Here is a 25,041-nt window from a genome sequence, read left to right on the forward strand (position 1 = left end):
CTAAAAATAACTATAGAACCGATATAACTGACCTTGTGGCAAAGTGACAATTTTTGCATGAGCTTATTGATTACAAAATACATGTAGGCGTAATAATTGACCGTTTGAGAAGGCATAGAAAACGGCGTGTTTGTCGCACGTCTTCAGTGAAGATGGCACATGAAATAATTAAAGGGCGTCGGAATTTTTGATGGGATTAAATACGGAGGCACCTTTATCGACGAGTAGAAATAATTTCCTTTTATAGTTTACCTATTTATATAGGCTATTGTGTTTAGGTACCACCCGTATGTTGTTGTTTTTTTTGTGATAGCCAGCGGAAATGTTGTTTTTTTTTCACATTTTGTATTTCATTCTTAATTTAATAGCCACGCGAAACGGTCAAACAAAGTTATTGGATAAAGTGTAATTGTGCAAAGTGTAATTGTGCTTGTGCATTCGGAAAATGTCGCAGAGAAACCTTTTCGAATTCGGAATCGGTAGTAACTCTGAAAGTGTGTGTAAGACGCCAACGACAAAGCGTACTTTAGATCTAAATGACAGTGCTCCTAACACCCCCAAACGTGCGAAAGAAGAACATATGACATATTACTCTGCTGTATACATGAAGTTAATGTTGTATTAGAATACATGTTTTGTATTTATTAATCATTGAAATATTGTGTTTAAATGCATAGTGTTGTAGTGACAGTAAAATGTAAGAAATAAATGTTAACATACATGTATCTTTTTATTTGTTGCTTTTTATATATTATATCTCAGTAATTTGCTTAAATTGCAAAAAATCATTGACTGTCCTGCGTTATTATTAGGACTCTCAGAAGTTTGATTTTGACTCTTGAAAATATGGTCCCAAGAGTCCTTGACTCTTGAGATTTGAGGTCTAAGGAAAGCCCTGGGAAACAGGGTATGGCATGTGATAAATTCATATATTGGTTTACTTTGTGATTTAGTTTCATATCCATAGTTATTTTCAAATATTTATAAGACAAATTATCTTCTAAGCTAGAGTGCTTCTTTCTAAATCTAAATGTTAAATAGGTTCATGTAAACATAAAACAGCTATTAAATCGAAATCGAAAATAATAAAAATATAAAATGAAATTAAATATGTACATGTGAACATGAATATTGTCTTGGCAACAAAACCTTCCTGCTCATATAAATAATACATGTAATGAAGAAATGCACCATCCAGGTAGGAATCATGAGAACAGACTCTGTGATAAAAGCAATGCAATAATTTAGGGAATTAGTCTATCAGTGGATGGGGCTTTAAATGGAGTACACTAGATTAGCTAGCAAGTGTACAGTAAACTCTAGTAGCAAATTACATGCTTTTCATTCTTCCTTTGATGTCTTTTCATCACAGGGGAGCCTATTTCAGATGTTCTTAATTTTCTAATCAAGGGTAGGAATGCTCCTAGAAGTTTTCTTATAGCTATTTTTATTGTTTTATTGTAGTTCTGCATTAATGGACCAATGGTGCTTCTGGTATGCCATAGTTTTAAAATACTATTGATGTATTTATTTGCATGCTGTTACATATGGTCACCAGATGCATTATGAAATTTGTTGGGTTTTTGCAGGGCTCAACATTAACCTAAAAACCAACTTGCCCAAGTACTTAGAAAATCTACTTGCCCTGAACGTAAAGCCACTTGCCCAAACATAATATCACATTAACTGTAATTCTCATATTTTTTTATAAAGATCAAAATGATACACCACAAAACCTTTTTTTTCACATTTAACAAAATGATTACAGCAATTAAAGTCTAAATTTAATGCTCTTTGTTTTGTTTTTTGCTCTTGCCTGGGCGGACAACTAGATTATAAAATAACTTGTCCGCACCCAACTTTTACTTATCAGGAGCAATAGGACAACTGTTATTGTTGAGTCCTGTTTTGTCCGTATTTTTATGCCTCCGAAGGAGGTCATATAGTGATCCGATGTCACTTTAGATATAAACTTGGTATTTGGCATGCATGTGTATCTCATGGAGCTGCACATTTTGAGTGGTGAAAGGTCAAGGTCATCCTTCAACGTCAAAGGTCAAAAAAACAAATCCAAGGGAAGTAATAAGCTTCAAAGGGAGATAATTATCTGTACCTGCCCAATGATATAAACGAATAAATAAATCAAAGCGGCACAGTAGAAGGCTTTGTGTTTCTGACAAACACATCTCTTGTTTAACTCTATAGATGTAGCCTAATACAGGTTGTATTTCCCTCAGAAAGTTTCTGTCAATTCATGCAGTTTTCCACAAATGTAATATATATATACACATGAAAATTCAATTCTCCTATCAGTAACATTTATCCCCAAATTAAGTTTTCTTTTTCTATTTGACTCCAAAATTGAACCCTTAGGTCCTTTGCCCTGATCCTTAAAAAAGACCTCTTTGTAGACTAATAAATCCATATTTTTTAAATTTAATAATGATAAATTTCCTGCTAAATTGGACTAACGTAATTTAAGTGACGTGTATACTGACGTTACATCAAGAAATGTAATGTTTAAAAGCTAATTTAGATTTTTTTATGTCATTGTTTCAGAAATGCAATATGATTTAGACAGGGACACTCTTTTTTGCAACTTTATCTGTTATCAGATAGCTGCATTATGGTAATTACCATATGTTTATTTTATAACAATACATGACTGTTAAGAGACACTGCTGCTTAAGTTGTTGGATTGAAAAAACAAATGCCCATTCCATATTTTTTGCACCTGGTGTACATATTTTCAGATTATTTCTGATGGTAAAGCCATGTTTTGATTGCCTCCTGACTTAAGCTAGAGATTACATTTTTTATGCCCCCGAAGGAGGGCATATAGTGATCGGAGCCTCCGTCCGTCATTCCGTCACACTTTGCATTTAGGTTTCAAAAAAAGCTCCTACATGTAACTTCTATGTCCCTTCAGATAGCACTTGGATATTTGGCATGCATGAGTATCTCATGGAGCTGCACATTTTGAGTGCTATTTGTCAAAATCGAGGTCATCCTTCAAGGTCAAGGGTCCAAAAAACAAAATCAAAGGGGCGCAGACTAGTAGGGGGCATTGTGTTTCTGACAAACACATCTCTTGTTTTCATATTAACTTTTTGGCCTTATTTTAATTGTGATATAGACCTGTAGGTTTAATTCCTGTCAAGCTGTCTTTTTTGCATTTAATTACTAAGTAAGTAAAAATTTATTTTAAATCATTAACAGAAATTAATTAAAGTAATAATGGTTATTCAATCATTATTTAGAATTTGTATTGTATCTTTGATTCAGATTCAACAAAGAGTCTTGGATTCATCAACATTAGAGAATGGACGGTGCTGAGTCGGTGAGATCAGGTCGTAGTGAGCGCTCAGATCGATCACATCGTAGTCATGGCAGCAGCCATCACAGCCGCCACCACCGTCACACGCGCCCACATGGCTCTTCCAATCACAGTCAGCGGGGTCGCAGCGGGGAACGGATACGGGACGACCGCTCAGTCACCATACAGCCACCTGGTGGCAATGGGTCTGATGTGGACAGTCGCGTGGCGGAGAGTGAAAAAATTGAGGTGCAGATTTTGCCCCAGGATGATAATTGGGGCGATAACACAACTGCTTATACTGGGAACACAAGTGAGACTGGATTTTCGATGGACGATATGCGAAGGTTTGCAAAGGAATCATTTGATGACGATTCTTCTAGTGGCATTGACTGCTGTAGGTATATTACTACAGGATTCGCGGGACTTATCAGTTTGATGGCTTTTTTTTCCCCGGTGGCCATGGTGGTTTTGCCTAAGTTGAAAATCAGTGGATGGTCGACAGGAATGTGTGGCGTAGAATGTGAAGGACTGCTTATCAGTATGGCCTTCAAATTGCTTATTCTCCTCATAGGGACTGTGGCCTTGTTTTTTCATCGTCCGAGGGCCACCATGCCCCGGGTGTTTGTGTTTCGAGTGGTAGTCCTCTTCCTCGTATTTATACTTACATTTGCCTTCTGGCTGTTCTATGGCGTGAAAATCATGCAAGAGCAGGAGGAAAACTATTATCATATAGTGCAGTTTGCTGTCCACCAAGTGGACGCGTTGCTCTTCATCCATTACATCGCTATTATTCTCCTCATCATTCGCCAGCTCCAACCTCAGTACGTGCTCCACGTGGTGAGATCTCCAGATGGTGAAAGCCACACGTACACTCTTGGTAACCTTAGCATTCAGCGCGCTGCAGTGTGGATCCTTGAACAGTACTATAAAGACTTTCAGGTGTACAACCCCTACTTGGAAAACGTGATGAAAAAAAATGCTATGAAAATGAGTGGTCTGAAATTTTATGACGTCGATGGTGGGCAGCAAACAAATAACAATGCGCGATCCCGTGCTATGTTTACAGCCGCAGCACGACGCAGGGATGCCAGCCATAATGACAGATTCTATGAAGAGCAAGATTACGAACGAAGGGTGAGAAAGCGTAGGGCACGACTTCTCACTGCGGCAGAAGAGGCGTTTACACACATCAAGCGAATGCAGGAAGAAACAGGTGAGAAATAGTGTACTCATTTATAATGATTAAAGGAATTTGTATTTAAGAAATATGTTATTATATTTTGTAAATGAATTTACTAAGTAATAAATAATTAACTTAATAAAATACTGAGAAATTGTTCAGCCATGTCTGAAATATACCTGAGAAAGGTATGCATGCGCAAAACACAATTTTTACGTTCAGCAAACCATTTATTTCTGAGTTATTTGCCTATAGAATTAGCCATAAAGCCCAAGTCTCACTATTGCCGGTAGGGTTTTCCAGTCGACTGGCGAGAACCGGGATGATTCGTATAATTTTTTTAACGCGGTCACACTATTTCCTGGTGCCGCCCCAGTTGAACCCGGTCAACAACCCAGCAGAGTCTCGGTCAACCCCGGACTAGCTACGGTTTATCCCAGTGAAGCCCCAGCAGAGCCCTGGTTGTCGCCGGTATATCCCCGATGGAGCCCTGGTGAAAGCCGGCAGAGCTGCGGTATACTGTTACTCTGCCGGCACTCACCGGGGCAATACCGGCATCAGGCGCCGGCAACGTCCTGGTTTAACCCTGGTCATCGCCGGTAATACCCCGGCGGAGCCCTCGTGAATGCCAGTGGCGTCCCGGAGAGCGCAGATTTACCTATGTACCATAGCTATCTGGGACTCTGCCGGTATTCACCGGGGCTCCACCTGGGCACCACTGGCGACAACGGGGGCTTTGCTGTAGCTCTGCCGGGGTCTGTATGGGTCCCGGTGGAGCTATGGTGCCATCCCGGTAAGCAGAGATTTTCCTTGTCCAATTGGGAAAAGTACCCGTACCGGTCCAATTGGGAAAAATCGAGTCGTGAAAACCTCAAAATTAGGAAAAATCGAGTCGTGAAAACCTCAAATTGGGAAATTGGTGTATTTGATTTTTTGCTCCCAAATACTTTAAAATTGATAAACAAGTGTTTTCAAGCTGTCAATATTATATAAACCTAGGTTCAAGCTATAGAGCTGCAAAGGGAAACTAACTAAATGTTGCTTTAAAAAAAAAAAAAAAAAAAAATTTTTTTTTTTTTTTTTTTTTTTTTTATTTTTAATTGGGAATTTAAGGACAGCAATTGGGAAATTTGTATTTTTTTCGTCATTGGGAAAGTGCCGTTTACCGGTACTTTATAAAGAAGGAGGAAAATCGCTGGTAAGGTTGCTCCTGGTGCCGTCCCGGTTGTTCGTGGCGCTGCGCCTGTCCTTCCCAGTGACTCCTGGTTCATCCTGGAGGTATTAAACATTTTAATACTTTCACGGTGGAGCCCCTGTTCATCCCGGTAGAGCCCCGGTTCATCCTGGTAGTTCCCGGATCACGCACCTAGGCTCCATCGGCATCATAGTGAGACTAGGTCTTAAGCATGCATGGCTTCTATTTATCATGTGACAAACAGGTGCAGTGGTTTGTCTAATCGTATTTACATCTTTAATAACATCCCCCTGTTATTTTTTGTGTGTTTCATAAATTAAACAATTAAAGAATAAAGATTCAGTCTGCTATAAAAAAAACAACATTTGAACTATTGTACATGTTGTTTTTTGCTTGTTTAATATTGAAATACTAAGTTTACTCAGTAGATCTTTCATCAAAGACCATTCTTACATTCAAACAGCTAGCCATCTGTTTAAACAAGTTTTATCACTGCTTTTAGGCTATATATATATATTTTACCGATTGACATTGTCATAATCTTTCATTTTATGAATCATCATTTTTATCCCCACGCTTTTTGAAAAAAAGGTGGGGATATTGTGGTTATCTCCGCCGTCCGTCCGTCCGTCCGTCCGTCCGTCCGTCCGTCCGTCCGTCTGTCTGTCTGTCTGTCCGTCCGTCCTGGCCACTATCTCCTCCTACACTAAAAGCACTAGAACCTTGAAACTTACACACATGGTAGCTATGAGCATATGTGCGACCCTGCACTATTTGGAATTTTGATCTGACCCCTGGGTCAAAAGTTATAGCGGTTGGGGTGGGGCCGCGTCAGAAATTATCACTCATTTTTTTAGGTTATTTTACATTTACTTCTTTATTTCTACACCGATTCACTTCAAATTGATACTGGACCTCTCTTATGACAATACGGTCAATCTCAACCATGCATGGCCCCATTCCCAACCCTGGGGCGCCCCGCCCACATAGGCCACACCCACCAAAAATTTCCATTTACTATAATTTTTTCATTTCTACACGGATTCACTTCAAATTGATACTGAACTTTTGTTATGACATTAGGGTCAATCTCAACTATGCATGGCCCCAATCCCAACCCTGGGGCGCCCGCCCACATAGGCCACACCCACCAAAAAATTCCATTTACTATAATTTTTTCATTTCTACACGGATTCACTTCAAATTGATACTGAACTTCTCTTATGACATTAGGGTCAATCTCTACTATGCATGGCCCCATAACCAACCCTGGGGCCCCGCCCACATAGACCACACCCACCCAAAATTGCCTTTACTATAATTTCTTCATTTCTACACCGATTCACTTCAAATTGATATTGAACTTCTCTTATGACAATACAGTCAATCTCAACTATGCATGGCCCCATTACCAACCCTGGGGCGCCCCGCCCACATAGACCACACCCACCCAAAATTGCCTTTTACTATAATTTCTTCATTTCTACACCGATTCACTTCAAATTGATACTGAACCTCTCTTATGACAATACGGTCAATCTCAACTATGCATGGCCCCATTACCAACCCTGGGGCCCCGCCCACATAGACCACACCCGCCCAAAATTGCCTTTTACTATAATTTCTTCATTTCTACACCGATTCACTTCAAATTGATACTGAACTTCTCTTATGACAATACGGTCAATCTCAACTATGCATGGCACAATTACCAACCCTGGGGCGCCCTGCCCACATATGTCACACCCACCCAAAATTGCCTTTTACTATAACTTCTTCATTTCTACACCAATTCACTTCTAATTGATGATGAACTTCTCTTATGACAATACGGTCAATCTCAGCTGTGCATGGCCCCATTACCAACCCTGGGGCACACCTAGGTCAAACATTCGGCGTGGGGATACGCGTCGGCCTCTGCCGCGCCATTTCTAGTTCATAATAAACTTTATTGAAGACAATTATGTTCATAATAATATTGCCTGCTACATGATGTAAAGACCAGCTTTAGACAGTTGATTATTGGTAATTAGTTTCATGAGTCATTTGGTAAAAACCATTAGAATACAATTTCCACCTGTCAAAGTATTGTTTTAGGTACAAAAAGGACCGCTTCTGGTTTCATATCAAAGCAGTTGAATTAATGATGAATAAATGAATATTTGCTCTGCTCAGGTGTTGTTCTTAAATTACACAGTGGATCATTGTTTGAAGGGAAGCATTAACTGGCAGCTGGATAATAATCTATGTATTCCTGTTTTTATGTCGTAAGCCAAGGTCACTTTTTAGAAGCAATAATGATCAAGAGTAAAATGTTGGTACATATATAAATCAACAATTGATAAATTGAATGCCCACTGTTCAATCTATTATTGTGGCAAAGACAGTGATCTGTAAAGGTTAATTTAATAAAACCATGTTATTATTAACTCTTAGCAATGCTGGAACTGAATTTTGAAGGCCTTTGCAAACAGTTTGGATCCTGATGAGACGCCACAGAACGTGGCGTCTAATCAGGATCCAAACTTTTTGCTATTTTGATAGTATTCTTTGAAAAAAATCGAAGAAAATGCTTATTTTAGAAATTCAGCATTTTAGCAGACGACAAATTTCCCAGCATGCAAAGTGTTAATTAAAGAATGCAGTTATGTAGGTCTTGTGGTGTTCATGAATGGGACATACATTTCAATACAATAAGATTTTTTTATCACAAGCCTATTGCCAACTGGAGCTTGAAAGAGCTTTTATAGAATTCTTGCTGCATAACTCAAGATTTTGTGAGAGTGCTTACCCCCTTTGATAGATTATTGGGATTATCTTGACAGTAAATGCTTAGTTTGCTTAGGTAGTTTAAAATACATTAGCAATGTTTTGAGATTATGTAATGTAATCACACTTCCATTTAAGGGGTACTTCCTTGCATTATCATACATTGAAATTCTATTTCTAAATTCTCTTGAGCTGGTGTTTACTTTTCAGAAAGTATTTGTGTTTCTTTTGAACTACAATAAACAATAAAGACAAAGGTACATTCCTTTATAGAGTTATAATAAGAGAATTGTTTACTTGTGCTAAATTGTATAAAAAGTCACATTTTTAGATCAACCAACAAATATTAAGAGAGACAGTCAGTCATTCAGTCCAGTCATTCATTCATTCATTATCCCCACCAGGGGTGGCGAAATCAAATGTCTGAGTTGCCCGAGTCGTACGTTTGCTTGTCTGGGCAACTGATTGTCCGTGGACAACAAGTTTTTTTTTAAGTCGGGTCCAGGTATACAAAAAAACAACATTTTATTAAAGCTGTAATTAAGTTTTACAACCGGAAGTTGACACACGATTACATTGACAGTGCTATTTGCGGAGCAATCAAGCTAAAATACGTGCACTCTCCTGCGCAGTGATCTCCCTTATTCTATAAGAGACTGGAGCATGCCGCATTTTCAACATTCAGCCCGACTGTTAGATAGTGTACAGACTGGTTTCTTTATTTTAACAATCAGACAGAAATAAAAAGTATCAAACTAAGATAATCAAAACACGGTTTACCTTGTTATTTAAGACGACGTTAATGGTAAAGATGGAACATTTTGTTTTTTTTTAATCTTCAACAACGGAGCAGAAACCCGAAGCTTTGAGCAGTCCACCTCCTAAAAAACTAAGAAAGATTATGATAAAAATATGATCTAAGTAAACGCACCAGAACTTTTCAAGAAACTTGGCTAACAGATTTTCAATGGTTACCAGTTGATGATAATCAAATTGCTACCAGTAGCGGTGCAGAGCCTCAGTCTGATGAGGTCCACATATTGGACTAGTTTAATTTGTTAAGATTACGATGTACTTATGTTCAACACATGTTTTAATAACACTAGCTTTTCAATATTAAAAGTTTGAGGAAATCTTTATATTGTTTATAATATACTGCTATAATGAATGTACCATTGAAATACAACTATAAACAAAACAAGCAAATCATACTCATTTTGATATATTCCACATTATTTTACATTAATCAATAAATGCGTTCATAATTTATATAAACAATTACGGACAAGTGTAGTTCAGCAACGGACAAGTTAAATTTCCTAAATGGCTGTCCGTGGACAAGTATAGTTTTTTGAGATTTCGCCACCCCTGCCCACGCTTTTTTAAAAGCGTGGGGATATTGTGGTTATCTCCGGCGCCTGTCTGTCTGTCTGTCTGTCCGTCCTGGACAATATCTCCTCCTACACTATAAGCACTAGAACCTTGAGACTTACACACATGGTAGCTATGAGCATATGTGCGACCCTGCACTATTTGGAATTTTGATTTGACCCCTGGGTCAAAAGTTATTGGGGTTCGGGTGGGGCCGGATCAGAGATTTTTACTCATTAGCTCATCTAGCTTTTGTGATCGCCTTTTGTCCGTCGTCCGTTGTGCGATGTCAATATTTGCCCAGGGGTTGAAGAATTTTTCCAGAGCCACTCGCCCTGCAGGGCGAGTAGGCCTGACAATCCACTCGCCCTTCACTTTAATCTACTCGCCCTGCATTAAAAAAATAGATATCTATATTTATAGTTATGATCAACCAGAACCTTCTAAACCTACTTAACATAGTGACACTAAACTGCAAACAAATTATCTACATTATCTGATGGATTATATTTGCTTTCCTTACGTTTTCTGCACCTCTTTCCTTTTCTCAATTCTTTCCGCTTCTCGTTTTGAGGTCCGTTCTAATTCTCTCTGTTCCCTGTCGCCACCACCTTGCAGATTTTTAAAACTAGAACCCTTTTCCATTTTAATATTTCAGACGAACTTTTACTGAAAGACACGCTTGATTGACAAACGGTTACAATATGGTAAATTTTGCCTAAGGCTTCTGATTGCCAAATTCTTCTGTTTATTAATAATTATTTTTAACCAGGTTTTCCGAAGGAAAAAACTGGTTATTAGATTGGCGAATGCGGGCGGGCTGGCGGGCGGGCGGAACAAGCTTGTCCGGGCCTTAACTATGTCGTTCATTGTCAGATTTTAAAATCATTTGGCACATTTGTTCACCATCATTGGACGGTGTGCAGCGATTTTCCTCCTTCTTTATAAAGTACCGGTAAACGGTACTTTCCCAATCGAACGAAAATTCCCAAATTCCCAAAACGGTACTTTCCCAATCGAGCGAAAATTCCCAAATTCCCAATCGGCATCTGGAAAAATCCCAATCAGCGTCCGAATTTTTTCTCAAAACGATAGAAAGTTTCGTAAAAAAACCAACTTTCGGCGAGCGAACAAAGAAAATCGTATAGTTGTGTGTAACCACGCGCTCGATTAATTTCGGGTTTTATTATTCAGCGCATTCAATCAATAGAGTTGTTACTGTTTCCGGTTCTTTTGCCAGGCAGCCAGCGTACTGTTTTACGTCGGTTTGTAACCTTATCGTAGTTTGAAATGAGTCATAATAGCAAATATTATGCCAAAAAACCAATCGGAACCATCAATCACAGGACACATTGACAGCAATAATGATGCTGTGCAGGGAGGGATGCAAGCAACTGAGTGATGATTAAACATCAAAGATTGTTGAAATTTCACAAAAATGAAAGAGAGAGACATTGCTTTAAAAGAGATTAAAACAACTAGTAATTGATTTGGTGTGTTCTTTATAATATTTTGTTATTTATATAAACTTTATAACTTAATGGTCATTAAGGCATGCCTGCAAATGATTATTTAAATGGGTATGTTCAATTAAGTATGAACTGTATGATGTATTCAATAAGACCCAAACTTCACGACGCGATTTTCCCAATTTCAGGATTTCACGACTCGATTTTTCCCAATTTTGAGGTTTTCACGACTCAATTTTTCCCAATCGGACCGGTACGGGTACTTTTCCCAATTGGACAAGGAAAATCGCTGGTGTGTCGCGCGAAATAATTACGTCGATATCTCCAAGGTCAAGGTCACACTTTGAGTTCAAAGGTCAAAAATGGCCATAAATGAGCTTGTCCTGGCCATAACTATGTCATTCATTGTGAGATTTAAAAATCATTTGGCACATTTGTTCACCATCATGGGACGGTGTGTCGCACGAAAGAATCACGTCAATATCTCCAATGTCAAGGTCGCCACGACTAAAAATAGATTTTTTAAAAAACAAACTTACAAAGGGGGTTAATTTTGTTTGTTCATTTCAAAAGTTCAGTTTGACTTTTCTCCCTTTATCAGATTTTTTTTTCACAATGAAAACCTGGTTTTGTGACAATTTTGTCCCTTGTTTTCTGTTTATTTTTAATTAAATATAAGAAGCATTATAATTAACGAGTGATGTATTATTGTTTTATTGATATTTACATTAAAATTAACGGAATGACCAATATATTTAACAGTTTTATTCACTCTTAATCGATAAGCTAAGAGCACTGACAACAACGAAAAGAGCGCAGCCGATTTCGAGAATTATTTTTACTGTGCCCGTGACTTCATTTTTCATTGTTTAAACGAAAGGTGCAGTTTCTTTGTGTACTTACAATGTAACGTATGTTTTGTTCGTTCGTAAAATTGTTTGCAATTTGTATCGATGTGGAAGGAGTTCTGGAACTGAATTTATATTTCTCAACTTGAAAAACAGCACTCGCCCGGTCGGTCGAGTATTTAACAAATTTTACTCGCCCGACCGTCAACTTCACTCGCATATGCGAGCAGTCGAGTGGATTCTTCAACCCCTGATTTGCCTTGCCACATTTAATGTCCAATCTTCATGAAATTTGGTCAGAAGATTGGTCTTAATGATATCTTGGATGAGTTTGAAAATGGTTATGTTTGCTTGAAAAACATGGCTGCCAAGGGGCGGGGCATTTTTCCTTATATGGCTATATATGGCTATATTAAAATCTTGTTAACACTCTAGAGGCCACATTTATTGTCCGATCTTCATGAAACTTGGTCAGAACATTCATCCCAATGATATATTGGACGAGTTTGAAAATGATGCCAGGAGGTTCGAAAACATGGCCGCTAGGGGGCGGGGCATTTTTTCATATATGACTATAGTAAAACCCTGTATAAAGTGCTGCTTTAATGTATTCTTACGCCCACCCAAAATTGCCTTTTACTATAATTTCTTCATTTCTACACCGATTTACTTCAAATTCATACTTAATCTCTCTTTTGACAATACAGTCAATCTAACCTATGCATGGCCCCATTACCAACCCTGGGGCGCCCCTGGGTTAAATATGCGGTGGGGGGATACGCGTCGGCCTCTGCCGCGCCATTTCTAGTTCATTGTATGTAATTGTGTGTGTCCCTGACCCAAAACTATAACCTTGGTCATAACTTTTGCAATATTGAAGATATCAACTTGATATTTGGCATGCATGTGTATCTCATGGAGCTGCACATTTTAAGTGGTGAAAGGTCAAGGTCATTCTTCAAGGTCAAAGGTCTTATATATGGCTTCAAAGCGGCGCAGTAGGGGGCATTGTGTTTCTGACAAACACATCTCTTGTTTTCTATGACACTTCAATAACAGTATCTGTTAGCCCAGGTCAAGGCTGCCTGGCTGTTGACCGACCCAGGCTGGGCTGCCTGGCTGTTGACCGACCCAGGCTGTGCTGCCTGGCTGTTGACCGACCCAGGTTGGGCTGCCTAGCTGTTGACCGACCCAGGCTGGGCTGCCTGGCTGTTGACCGACCCAGGCTGGGCTGCCTGGCTGTTGACCGACCCAGGCTGGGCTGCCTGGCTGTTGACCGACCCAGGCTGGGCTGCCTGGCTGTTGACCGACCCAGGCTGGGCTGCCTGGCTGTTGACCGACCCAGGCTGGGCTGCCTGGCTGTTGACCGACCCAGGCTGGGCTGCCTGGCTGTTGACCGACCCAGGCTGGGCTGCCTGGCTGTTGACCGACCCAGGCTGGGGCTTAATTTTGCCTCCTTGGTTAGCATAGACCAAAGCAGCCTTAGTTTTCACATGTATTTTCAACATAGAACTATATAACATGTATATATAATTGCGTTTGTTACTCAAAGCTTAAAAAATCTGTTTAATATACATGTATACTGTATTGGCAGATATTCTACAACATTTATGGATTCTATTCCTTTTATCGCAGCATTTGTAAAGATTTTATGTCTGTTTATTTACAGTTATTGTTGGGTCAGACTGCCATTAAAATGCAAGCCTTTCTACTTTGCTGACTGTTCATTACTTTTTCAATGGATAATTGAAAAGTTAATGTGGCGTATAGGAAATTGATTCAAACTTGACAACAATCAAATTGGGTACCTGTTCCATTAACATTTACCATTCTTTTCATGAGAAGCTTAGTGAATGTTTGTATTATATATTTAACATAAATGTAATTGTGTGTATCCTTTTAACCAGTTAAAATGTACACATACTGTGTAATTAATTAATTATATTTATAATAGAATAAACAGAGCTCCAGTGGCTCAAACTTTACTTTAACCAAAATGACTTAAACCACTTTATTAGGTTAGAGTTCTTGAAATTGTGCACATTTTATGTTCAATCAGATGTGGGGTTTAATGTTACAATTATGTGTACCCATACATTCATTTTGGTTACCTGAGTAAATTCCTGAATAAATGCTCCAGTTTGTTGTAAAGTATTTACAGGGAATAAATACATTGTAATTATATGCTTTCTATGCTTTTTATGTCCCCCACTATACTAGTGGGGGACATATTGTTTTTGCCCTGTCTGTTTGTTGGTTAGTCAGTTGGTCTGTTGGTTTGCGCCAACTTTTTAATTTTAGTTATAAATATGTACATTTCAATATCAATTAGATGTGGATTTTTATAGACAATTTTATGCATATCAATACATTCATCATGGGTGTTAGTATTACTTATATTAAAATTGTTTGTATTGAAACCATTTGATAAAGTTGTTCAACATAGAAAATTGTTGTTTACTTTTTTAGATAAATGTATGTTAGGGGATTTACAATTTTCTATTTATTGCTGGTATAATAATGTTTGTTTAAAATAAAATATGTTGATTTTTACTAAGGCCTAAGAAAAAAACATGTTTGTTTCAGGTTACCCGACTGACCGTGTCAGTTTACCCCCAACTGCAATTTTTTTATATAAAATAATCAATTGAATTCAATTATTTTTTTTTTATGTGATTTAGACAGCAAAAGTATTGATTAAAATAATGACATCAAAACAATTTATTACCGGTAATTATGGACCAAATCGGCAGAGTTGCATTCACACACGTTAATCTCTTTTGTCCAAACACCGCAGACAGCAGTCTACACAATAGGTCAGTAGACGTGCTATGCGTGTTTTCATAACGCCCCACACATTATCAGTTCTGTCCAGATGCTATCTTGAATCAGTATACAGTACAATGACTGTTTTAATAATTACTCAACTAAAAGATGGTAACAATAAAGATATGGCGTGTTTGATTTGAAATTAATTAAGAGGAAATCTCAAATTATTCGAGATGTGATTGGGTAAAAAAATACAATAGAAATTTTTAACCGAAATCAACAGAATTCAATGTTCTCTGCGCTACAAAGTTTGTATCAAAAAATCAAAAAATCTACATGTATTTAACTACAAAGTTAAATCAGTCTTCTTCATCTGATTGATTTCCATGTAAAATACAGAGTTGTTAAACGAAAATAGCAATCAAATTACTCGTAATGATTGTCACTCTCGCATTTTTGCAATTCTGAATTTAAATTCTGTTTTTCTTGGTTTTTATTTTTGTCCATAAATAAGAAGCTTTGGAAAATAAATATCAGATCCTACAAAAGAAATACAAAAAAAAAAAAAATCCCGACCTACCAACCCTAATTTTTTTGAGCCCGTAACCTGAAACACTCATGTTATTTTTTTAGGCCTAAGTAACCTTTTTGTTTAAAATTGTTCATCAAATACTCAATCTTAAGGAAAATGTATATAGCTGTTTTTCGTTTATTGATAAAGATAATTGTTGACAATTTTTCACAATGTCTTTATGGCCCAAGTCAAACTTGTCTATTTAATTGCATAGGTAATTGAAGACCAATTTAAAATCAATTTCTGTTTGATTTGACACTGACACTGTTTTTTATTGCATCTGGAAATATTTCAAGTGTTTCTTAAATGTTTTCTTTGAGGGCAAATCGATGAATGTAAAGAGCATTTTCCCTCCAAATTGATCCAGGTGTGAAGAAATGGAAGCTAAAGAATTTTATCAAAGGTGACAAGCTAAAAATGTTTTCACAAAGGGGTCTAAAAGGGGTTGCTCCATTTTATTGTAAAGACACATGTTGTAAATTGTTGTTTGCATTTTAAGGTTTAAGGTTGGAATTGTTAATAATATTACAAATAAAGTTTTTAATTGTATGATACCAATCTATGGATCGTAATTTCAACAGTTCTTCATGTTTTATTATTTTGTAAATCTTTTGAAACCATTTTCAGTTTTACTGTTACATAGTTATATTAGAGAAACCTTTGTCCTAATTTAGTGGACATTTCTTTAAAAAGTATATTGTGAGCAACCAGTATCGGTACAATGTAGATAGTTTTCAAAGTGGAGGGTGTTCAATATTGCTACACAAATAGATATGGCACTGTGGGCTGTTGATCGGTACCAGAGAATTTTAGTTGTGAGACGTTGCCAGTAAGCAATCTTGTCACACATACAATCTTGCCACACATACAATCTTGTCACACATACAATCTTGCCACACATACAATCTTGCCACACATACAATCTTGTCACACATACAATCTTGCCACACATACAATCTTGTCACATATACAATCTTGTTACACATACAATATTGTCACACATACAATATTGTCACACATACAATATTGTCACACATACAATATTGTCACGGCAATACAAGACAGTCACATGTTCCATAACAAGCAAGTTCTGATAGTGTTTAGCATACCAGGAAGTAATTCATTTACATATTTTCTGGGGGAATCAATAGTTCCTTATTAGAACAACATAAAGAAGTCTGTGACATTATCACATAATGAATACAGCTGTTGTAGTGTGCATTTATTTCGGTGAATAAATTAGCATTAGATTCATATCAGCAAGTGTCTGTGTTACATTGAAGCACTTACAATAGCCAATATTCACTATTACTACTAAAATCTTATTATTTTAACACGAATCAACATTTTCTAAATAACATGCGTTTAGGCTTCTACATGTATTTCAGATTTGTTTAGCTCCAGCCTCAAAGCGTAGTAGAATTAATTCACAATACATGTACATGCTGTTACTACTTAATTTGGTTTCAAACATTTAATTTGTTAATTGAAATTTAGAATAAATGTTGTCTGCATACTTTATTTCAATATTAAATTTATGAACCGCTAGTGAAATACTGAAATTGAAGTGCATACAAAGATGCATTTATGCCATATAATACTGTCTGACTTAACCATTTTAAAAGTGGATTATGCCTCAAAATGTTATGCACTTAAAACTATTTATATACCATGCAGTTTTGTTGAAGTTTTAATTGGAAACATACATTATATTACGAAAATGTCCATCTACAATATAATAGAGGAGGTATATTATTGCATGATGAGAGATAGTGGAGTTGTCTTGTTATTTCCAGGGAGTCATTAGCTGGAATTGGCTCCCCATGGATTTTCCATTATTTCTGCCTTTCCTGCTTTCTTTGGGCTGACTCACTACCAAGAGGGAAGCTGCATTCAAAACATTGCTGTTATAGTACTCTGTAGTCTCAAGTGTTAAAATAACAGTGCATTTGTTTGGCATACCACAGTTGTGACATTATCACCTACATCATGACTTATAGTCATAGGTATAGGGCTGCAACAATATACCGGTATATCGGTATATATCGCAATACGCAATCTGCATATTGTATTGCGATATGATTTTCATCATACCGGTACGAAAATTTTACAAAAATTCATTCACATTTCGTCCAGAAAAGCCATCCGAAATAATGATAAAAAGGTAAACAAAACAAAGCAGTGTAAATTATTTTTTACGTAAAAAAAGCATTCTAAAAAGTGTATTATACGGAGTAGCGTTGTTACATGGGAGCATTCATTCGATGCTTTTGAACAGATTATCGTTGAATTAATTGTGCACAGCTGTAAATGTTTCGTTCGATTCTGATTTGAGCATTATTTGTAATCCGAATTTCGGAAACACGCTTCCAAATTTGAATGCTAACGCGACAATAAAAAATTATAGCATCATATAAAAAGTGCTTTATCCTTTGTCTCAATAAAAAGCGCGCAAAAATTATACAGACATGTAGAACGTCGCATGGAAAGTATGGGTGTATTTTGTGTTGTATAAAAACGGGAACATCACGTCAGCTGAATTACGCGTGTTCAGTGGGAAAAACGCCCCGGTTGGACGTTATTTCATCACATCTTTAAATAGTAACAATTGCAAAAATGTATTTGATACTTAAGAAAATTTGCAAATGTTTGTGTTTCTTATTATTCTTGAGCACATTTATAGTAAATATTTACCAGAATTTGCTTTAAAATTCGAATTTATGGGATTATTGGGTAATTTGCAAGTTATAATTTTGGTACAAGTTAGCAATATATTGCGATATATTGCAATACGGGTTTTTGAACTGACAATATATTGCAATACGGTTTTTGGCGTATTGTTGCAGCACTACATAGGTATTAGCATTTCTAATTGGGAAATGTTTAACCTGTTACCACTTACATGTAGATACGTATTTTGACGCATTTGTAGTCCCTTAGAAGGTTAAATTGAATTAAAGACCTTTCTTGCTAGTCTCAATTTTAAGGGCTTCATTTCCAACCCTTATATACTGATGAGCAGCAAACACCATAAAAACTGAACAGACTGTGAGTTATTCGTAGGCTGTTCTGGTTTAATGCTGTTTGCACATAGCCATTTTCACTTTGCTTCTCATGAGTGGGAAAGGGTTTAAAGAACAATTGGTAAGTGGTGTACCTTGAAGAACTAGAACATAACATAAGCAGTTGACACTCTACTGCTCAGAAGCCAAGTGAAAATAGCTATATGCAATGAGCACTGAACTCATGATGCAACAACCGGGTGGTCACAGGTTCGAACCCCACTGAGGGAGCATTTTTAGCTCACCTGATTGCTCAGGTGAGCTTTTGTGACCGGTCTTTGTCTGTCGTCTGTCAATCCGTTAACATTTGTTTGTAAACACTCTAGAGGCCACATTTATTGTCCGATATTCATGAAACTTGGTCAGAAGCTTCGTCCCAATGAAATCTCGGTTGAGTTTGAAACTGGGTCGTGCCAGGTCAAAAACTAGGTCACTAGGTCAAAAAAAAAGAAAAAACTTGTAAACACTGTAGAAGTCACAATTCATGCCCAATCTTCATGTTACTTTGTCAAAATGTTTGTCTTAATGATATGTTGGTTGAGTTCAAAAGTGGTTTCGGTCCGTTGAAAAACATGGCCGTCAGTGGGTGGGGCAGTTTTCCTTATATGGCTATAGAGAAACCTTGTAAACACTCTAGAAGTCACAATTTTGGCCCAATCATCATGAAAGTTAATCAAAACATTGGCTTTATTGATATGTCGGACGAGTTCGAATATGGTCCAGATCGGTGAAAAAACATGGCCGCCAGTGGGCGGGGCATTTTTCTCTATATGTATATAGTGAAAACATGTGAGCACTCTAGAAGTCACATTTTTTGCCCAATTTTCATTAAATTTGGTCAGAACATTTGTTTCCATGTTATGAGAGTTGAGATGGAAAATGGTTCCGGTCAGTTGAATAACATGGCTGCCGGAGGGGGGGGGGCAGTTTTCTTATATTAATATAGTAAAAAAAAAGCTTGTGAACACTCTAGAGGTCACATTTTTTGCCCAATCATCATGAAACTTGGTGAAAAGATTGGTTTTATATATATCTCAGATGGGTTTGCAAATGGTCCCGATGGGTCAAAAAACATGGCTGCCAGGAAACGGGGCATTTTTCCTTATGTGACTATATAGAGAGAAACCTTGTTATTGAACACTATAAAAGTCACATATTTTGCCTAATCATCGTGAAACTTAGTTGGACAAGTTGGAAAATGGCTCAGATCGGTGAAACACACTTTTTAGCTCACCTGATTGCTCAGGTGAGGTTTTAGGATTGGTCTTTGTCCCCTGTCCGTCAGTTCACATTTGGTTTGTTAACACTCTAGCATTCACAAATCTCAAGCATTCTTTATCAAAGTTGCTGAAAGATCTCAGTCAAGTTTGATGATGAGCAAAATCACATAATTAATGCCATAATTATTGCCCTTAGATTGTCCAAATTTTCATTATATTATACAAAATCCTTGTAAGCAAAGTTTGATGTTTGGTAAGGGGGTTAACTCAAAATATAGGTCACCATTTCAAATCTTACAAAAACAAAAACACTCCCTACGCTAGCGTTTTAGTTCAATGATGATGAAACTTGACCAGGATGTTTGTCTGGTCAATTTCTAGGTCAAGTTTGACATTAGGTAAAGATTGAATGAACCAACTCCTCTCAGGTGAGCGAACTAGGGCCATCTTGGCCCTTTTGTTTAGATCTACCCAAGGCCATTAGACACCAAGTACTGGTGCAAATCCCAGGAAATGGACTCAAACACATTTCAAATAAGCCTTAGGCTTTTGATGAAATAAAGCTTAAATAAATAAGTTTAAACTGAACATTTTTCAAATTAAGACTACTGATTTATTTTAAAGTCAAAACAAAATTTTTCAATCATGAATGTGAAACTCGGGTTCATAATTGATTAGTTTGTGGAGAATCTGTCACGGCACCCATACTGGTGCACTCAAATGTGGATATTCTGTAAATGGGGATTTGAGGTATGCACAGGTTACTGCTATTCACAGTTTTTATCTTGTAAATAAGAAGCCTTAATGTAACCAATGCAAATAAATCAGAAATTAAACTTTCGTGCAATAAAAAATGTAAATGATAGCGAATTCCAGAACTAACAATGTCAATGTCGTCTTGCTTGCAGAATATAAATAATGAAAATGATTTCATATTGCAGAACATATATTTTTACATGTATTCACTATTGGTCGTCTTGCATGATTGTTTATATTTAAAAAACTATCTCATATAATTCAAATATTAAAGGTTTTGTTCAATGTAGAGCATAAAGTATTAAGTATAGCATATAACACCAGTCCCAGAAATAAACACAAACCCAACCAATGCCGATATTTCTTGGAAATGATTAATCAATGTATCTAACCTGCTCACCTGTGTGTTTCTCTTGATGATAGAATATGATTATTTGATGATAAGGTATGATGAGATCATTAATTTTCTTCCTACTGTAGCAGAGATGTATGTGAACCAGAGATGTTGCCTTTTGATGATGTGTATTACACATGTCAGAATATAATTTCCTATAGGTTGGGAACGTATCTGGAAAAAAATATATTGTTTTTTTTCCCCAAATGTCCGACTCATTTTACCAATGGCAGGTTTTTAGCAAAAAAGTATATAAACAAATAGCCCTGTGGTGAAAACACTTGTATATGTAGACGTTATTGGGATAATATTTTTATTTTAAGATCATTGCCCCCCCCCCACAAGTCAGCAATTTAAATGATCAAATTTAAAATCGCAATTTTTACTGTAATTGAAGTTTTTAGGTCACCCTGAGTATACATGTAGGTTGAAAGTAGTAACCAAATAGGGCAAACTGGTTTAAAAGTAAATGTAGCGCCCTGGTAGAAGAACTGTGAAGCTGTGATAGAATAATTATGCCTGGTTCCGGGAAAACGTGGCTTAATTCATGTGCATCAAAATGTCGTCCCAGATAAGCCTGTGCAGTCAGCAAAAGCTTATCAGGTACAACACCAAGTGCCTAAACTGAAGTTTTGCTGAAGGAAGAACTTCATTTTAACAAAAAAGTGGAAGTTTTATCTATGATGAGCCTGTGCAGACTGGACAGGTTAGTCTGGGACGACCCTTTTTTGCACATACATAAACCCTCTTTTCGCAGAGCAACCCCCAAATAAATCATTTAAGTTATTGCAGATTATCATATAGGGTGTAATAATTTGCAGACTCCCATGTACTTAAAATATTTTTTGCATTTACCCACTGGTTCTGTGGTGTATGCATAGTTAATAAACATGTACATGTGAGATGCATTCTGGGAAAATTGGAATGAAAGCAGGTGAGGAAAGTGCAGTCCCCACAGGCCAATCAGGGACAGATTTTTCAACTTTTATGAAATCTTTTTGTGTACAGAAAGTCTCTTCTGATAACGACAGTCCAGTCTAGGCTGAAATTGTCACCCATTATTGGTCTGTTAATCTGGGTCGTCACTTTATGAACATGCATTGAAGCCCAATTTTGACAGAATGCTGGTAATTTATTTTCATGATTAAAAAATGAATAATTTAATTATTATTGTTTCAGGTCCAGCAGTGCCGATGGATCCTCAGGAAGCAGCCCAAGCCGTGTTCCCATCAATGGCTCGACCTCTCCAGAAGTACCTGCGTGTTACCCGACAACAGCCCCGCTACACGATGGAATCTGTGCTACAGCACCTGGCGACATGCATCAGTCACGACATGAGCGCTAAGTCGTTCGTCGAGCGCTACATGTATCAGGGAGTGGTCATAATGAACGCGAAAGATTACAGGGACACTCAGAATTGGGTGCTTGTGTGCGACCAGTTGCTTACGCGGGAGATTGAGCATAACTTTGTGTTCCAGTTGAGACAGAATGATGTGTCCTTGCTGTGTTCTGTGCGAAAGTTGCCACACTTTAACCTGACTGAGGAGGTGATAGATCCAAAGTCGAATAAATTTGTTCTCAAGTTGAGTTCAGAGACGTCTGTATAGTGATGTTGGGAGAAGCAAGCATAATACCAGTAACCTATTGTAGTGTGGTTGTGTACAGTTTTATCGTTTGATGTATATATACAGGTACATGTTTTATATTAATTGGTTTATCATCATTGACTTCAAACTGAAAAATAATGAGGAATGATGCACAATATTTGTTTTTGTACTTATCTGTATAGATGTTTCTTAGATGCCAGTTATATATGGTGAAAGATAAGAAAGTCAAGTGAATATGTTTTGCATGATGTGTTTTATTTGGTTGTGTTGTAATTTCATGTAATGATATTTGTGAACCAGTTGTGATTTTTCAGTAAAATTTTGCATAGTGCAGCACCTTCTTTCCTTGAATATGATCAAGTTTCTCTGGGGCAGCCAGCATAATGTTTCCAAGTATTGAGTGCATACATCAATATGTGAGGAAGTATATGTGCAACCTCCCCTGTGTGAATGAAATGTGTATACATGTAGGGTAAAAGGATCCATGCAGAATTATGACCCTTGTCTCACTTTTTAACAGTTCTGGTTGATGAATGTTTTGTAGAAGCAAATAAAGGACTCCTGCTTCATTAAATTCAGTTTTGTCCAGATAAATTGTATGGTTATTATGTTTTTAAAGAGCGTTTTCTAATGATAAGCATTATGAAATCAACCCATTAAACTAATAGATGTTTTTACATGACAAAAAAATGTCCTTGTGAAAGTAATACACAACCGTCCTACCCCTGGCTGATAAAGCTAAAAAGTGTTCAGGTTACATTAATGCAATAAATGTATAATTGTTGATTTGAAGTCAATTTTATAACAAAAAATCAATTTAAGTTATTCCTCATTGTAATCTATGTAATCCTGAAAAGAAATAATTTTATGGGGGTATTGGAAATTGTGTTCATTAATGTGTTTTAAATGGCCAAATTATCAGAAGTTTTCTTCCTTCAACACACATAGGCATTCTGATTGGAAAAAAAATCAGCACAAAAGGACGCAGTGTGAATTGATCATAATTTGGTTATGAATTTAAAATGTAAATAAATCTGGTAGAAAAAGGATTACCTATATTGGTTGTTGACCCAGATGATACAGCTAACACTGAGCATGTATTCTTATCTACAAAGAGTGAACACAACCTTGCTGATTGTCCGGGAGCACTATAGTTTAATGTATTTTCACGAGTTTCAATGCATACCAAATTATAAAGCTTTAAAAAAAACACATGTGGGTTTCATTTTTGAACCAAATAAATTCATATGTGCTTTTCTTAAGTAATGAGTTAATCATTCAAAATGTTAATTGGATGTGTTTTTTTTTTTTGGGGGGGGGGGGGGGGCAGATTTTGATCATTAATGTAGTATTTAAGAAAACAAGGTCAATAAATTTATATATAAAATGTCTTAATATCTCATTTATATAATTATTCATTGCATATGTGTAAATTTGAAATTGTTTATAAAGGAGTTATGTTTAAAAACGTATCTGCCATAACTGAAAAGTACTTGAGGTAGGTCAATATAATGTATGGAGATCCTGTTCTTTCTCCAACAACATCATAAGCCCTGTTATGGCACTGCTAATTTGAGTCGTGTTCTGAGAAAACTGGGCATAATGCATGTGCGTAAAGTGTCGTCCCAGATTAGCCTGTGCAGTCCGCACAGGCTAATCAGAGATGACACTTTCGCTTTTATGACATTTTTCATTTAAATGAAGTCTCTTCTTAGCAAAAATCCAATTTAGGCGGAAAGTGTCGTCCCTATTTAGCCTGTGCGGACTGCACAGGCTAATCTGGGACGACACTTTACGCACATGCATAATGCCCAGTTTTCTCAGAACACGACTAATTTGACTGTGAACAATGTTTTGTTTTGTTTATTTTCCAAGTTTGTTAACAAAATTCTGTAATAGTTTCTGTGCTAAGATCATGAAGTGTTTGTGTATGTAAATATTCAGTATTGTACAACTGTATTTAAATGTGTAATTGTTTATAATTTTGTCTACCAGTCTTTGCTTGACATGTATTTGTTTTAATGGATAAGTTTCATATTTTCTAAATTATCGAACATTCAAAAGAATATGAATACCACTTAAACATTTAGTTGTGTTAACGTTTTGCCTAAGCTGTAATTGTCCCCTACCGGTGAAACCGGAGGAGACTTATGGTTTGCACTCCGTCTATCAGTCTGTCTGTCTGTCAGTCGGTCTGTCACACTTTTTTGGATCCTGCGATAACTTTTAAAGTTCTTAATATTTTTTCATGAAACTTGAAACATGGATAGATGGCAATATGGAGATTATGCACGTCATTTCATTTTGTTCCTACGTCAAAAATTATGGTTGCTATGGCAACAAATAAAATAAAAAATATTTTGACTAACAATGGTGGAGTTTCACCAGTAGGGGACCATATTGCTTGGCAATCTCTTGTTTCTTTTATTCTCTTTAATATTCCAGGAATTTAGATCCATATTAAAATGAGTTTGATATTTGAATTTTCTGTATTTTTTATGTAAAAAT

General features: G+C 36.8%; 1 protein-coding gene across 1 annotated transcript in view; it reads left to right on the forward strand.

Annotated features, from left to right (window-relative positions):
• The window catches only part of LOC127863613 (vang-like protein 2-B), a 38,097-nt gene extending 13,972 nt beyond the window's left edge, over positions 1-24,125 (forward strand). The window contains exons 2-3 of the mRNA XM_052403220.1: positions 3,286-4,532; positions 22,106-24,125. Of these exons, the coding sequence (XP_052259180.1) occupies positions 3,323-4,532; positions 22,106-22,533 (1,638 nt within the window). The 5' untranslated portion in view covers positions 3,286-3,322 and the 3' untranslated portion in view covers positions 22,534-24,125. The remainder of the gene's footprint in view (positions 1-3,285; positions 4,533-22,105) is intronic.
• The last annotated feature ends 916 nt before the right edge of the window (positions 24,126-25,041 follow it).

This window comes from Dreissena polymorpha, unplaced genomic scaffold (assembly GCF_020536995.1).
Source record: "Dreissena polymorpha isolate Duluth1 unplaced genomic scaffold, UMN_Dpol_1.0 chrUn020, whole genome shotgun sequence".
Classification (NCBI taxonomy): domain Eukaryota; kingdom Metazoa; phylum Mollusca; class Bivalvia; order Myida; family Dreissenidae; genus Dreissena; species Dreissena polymorpha.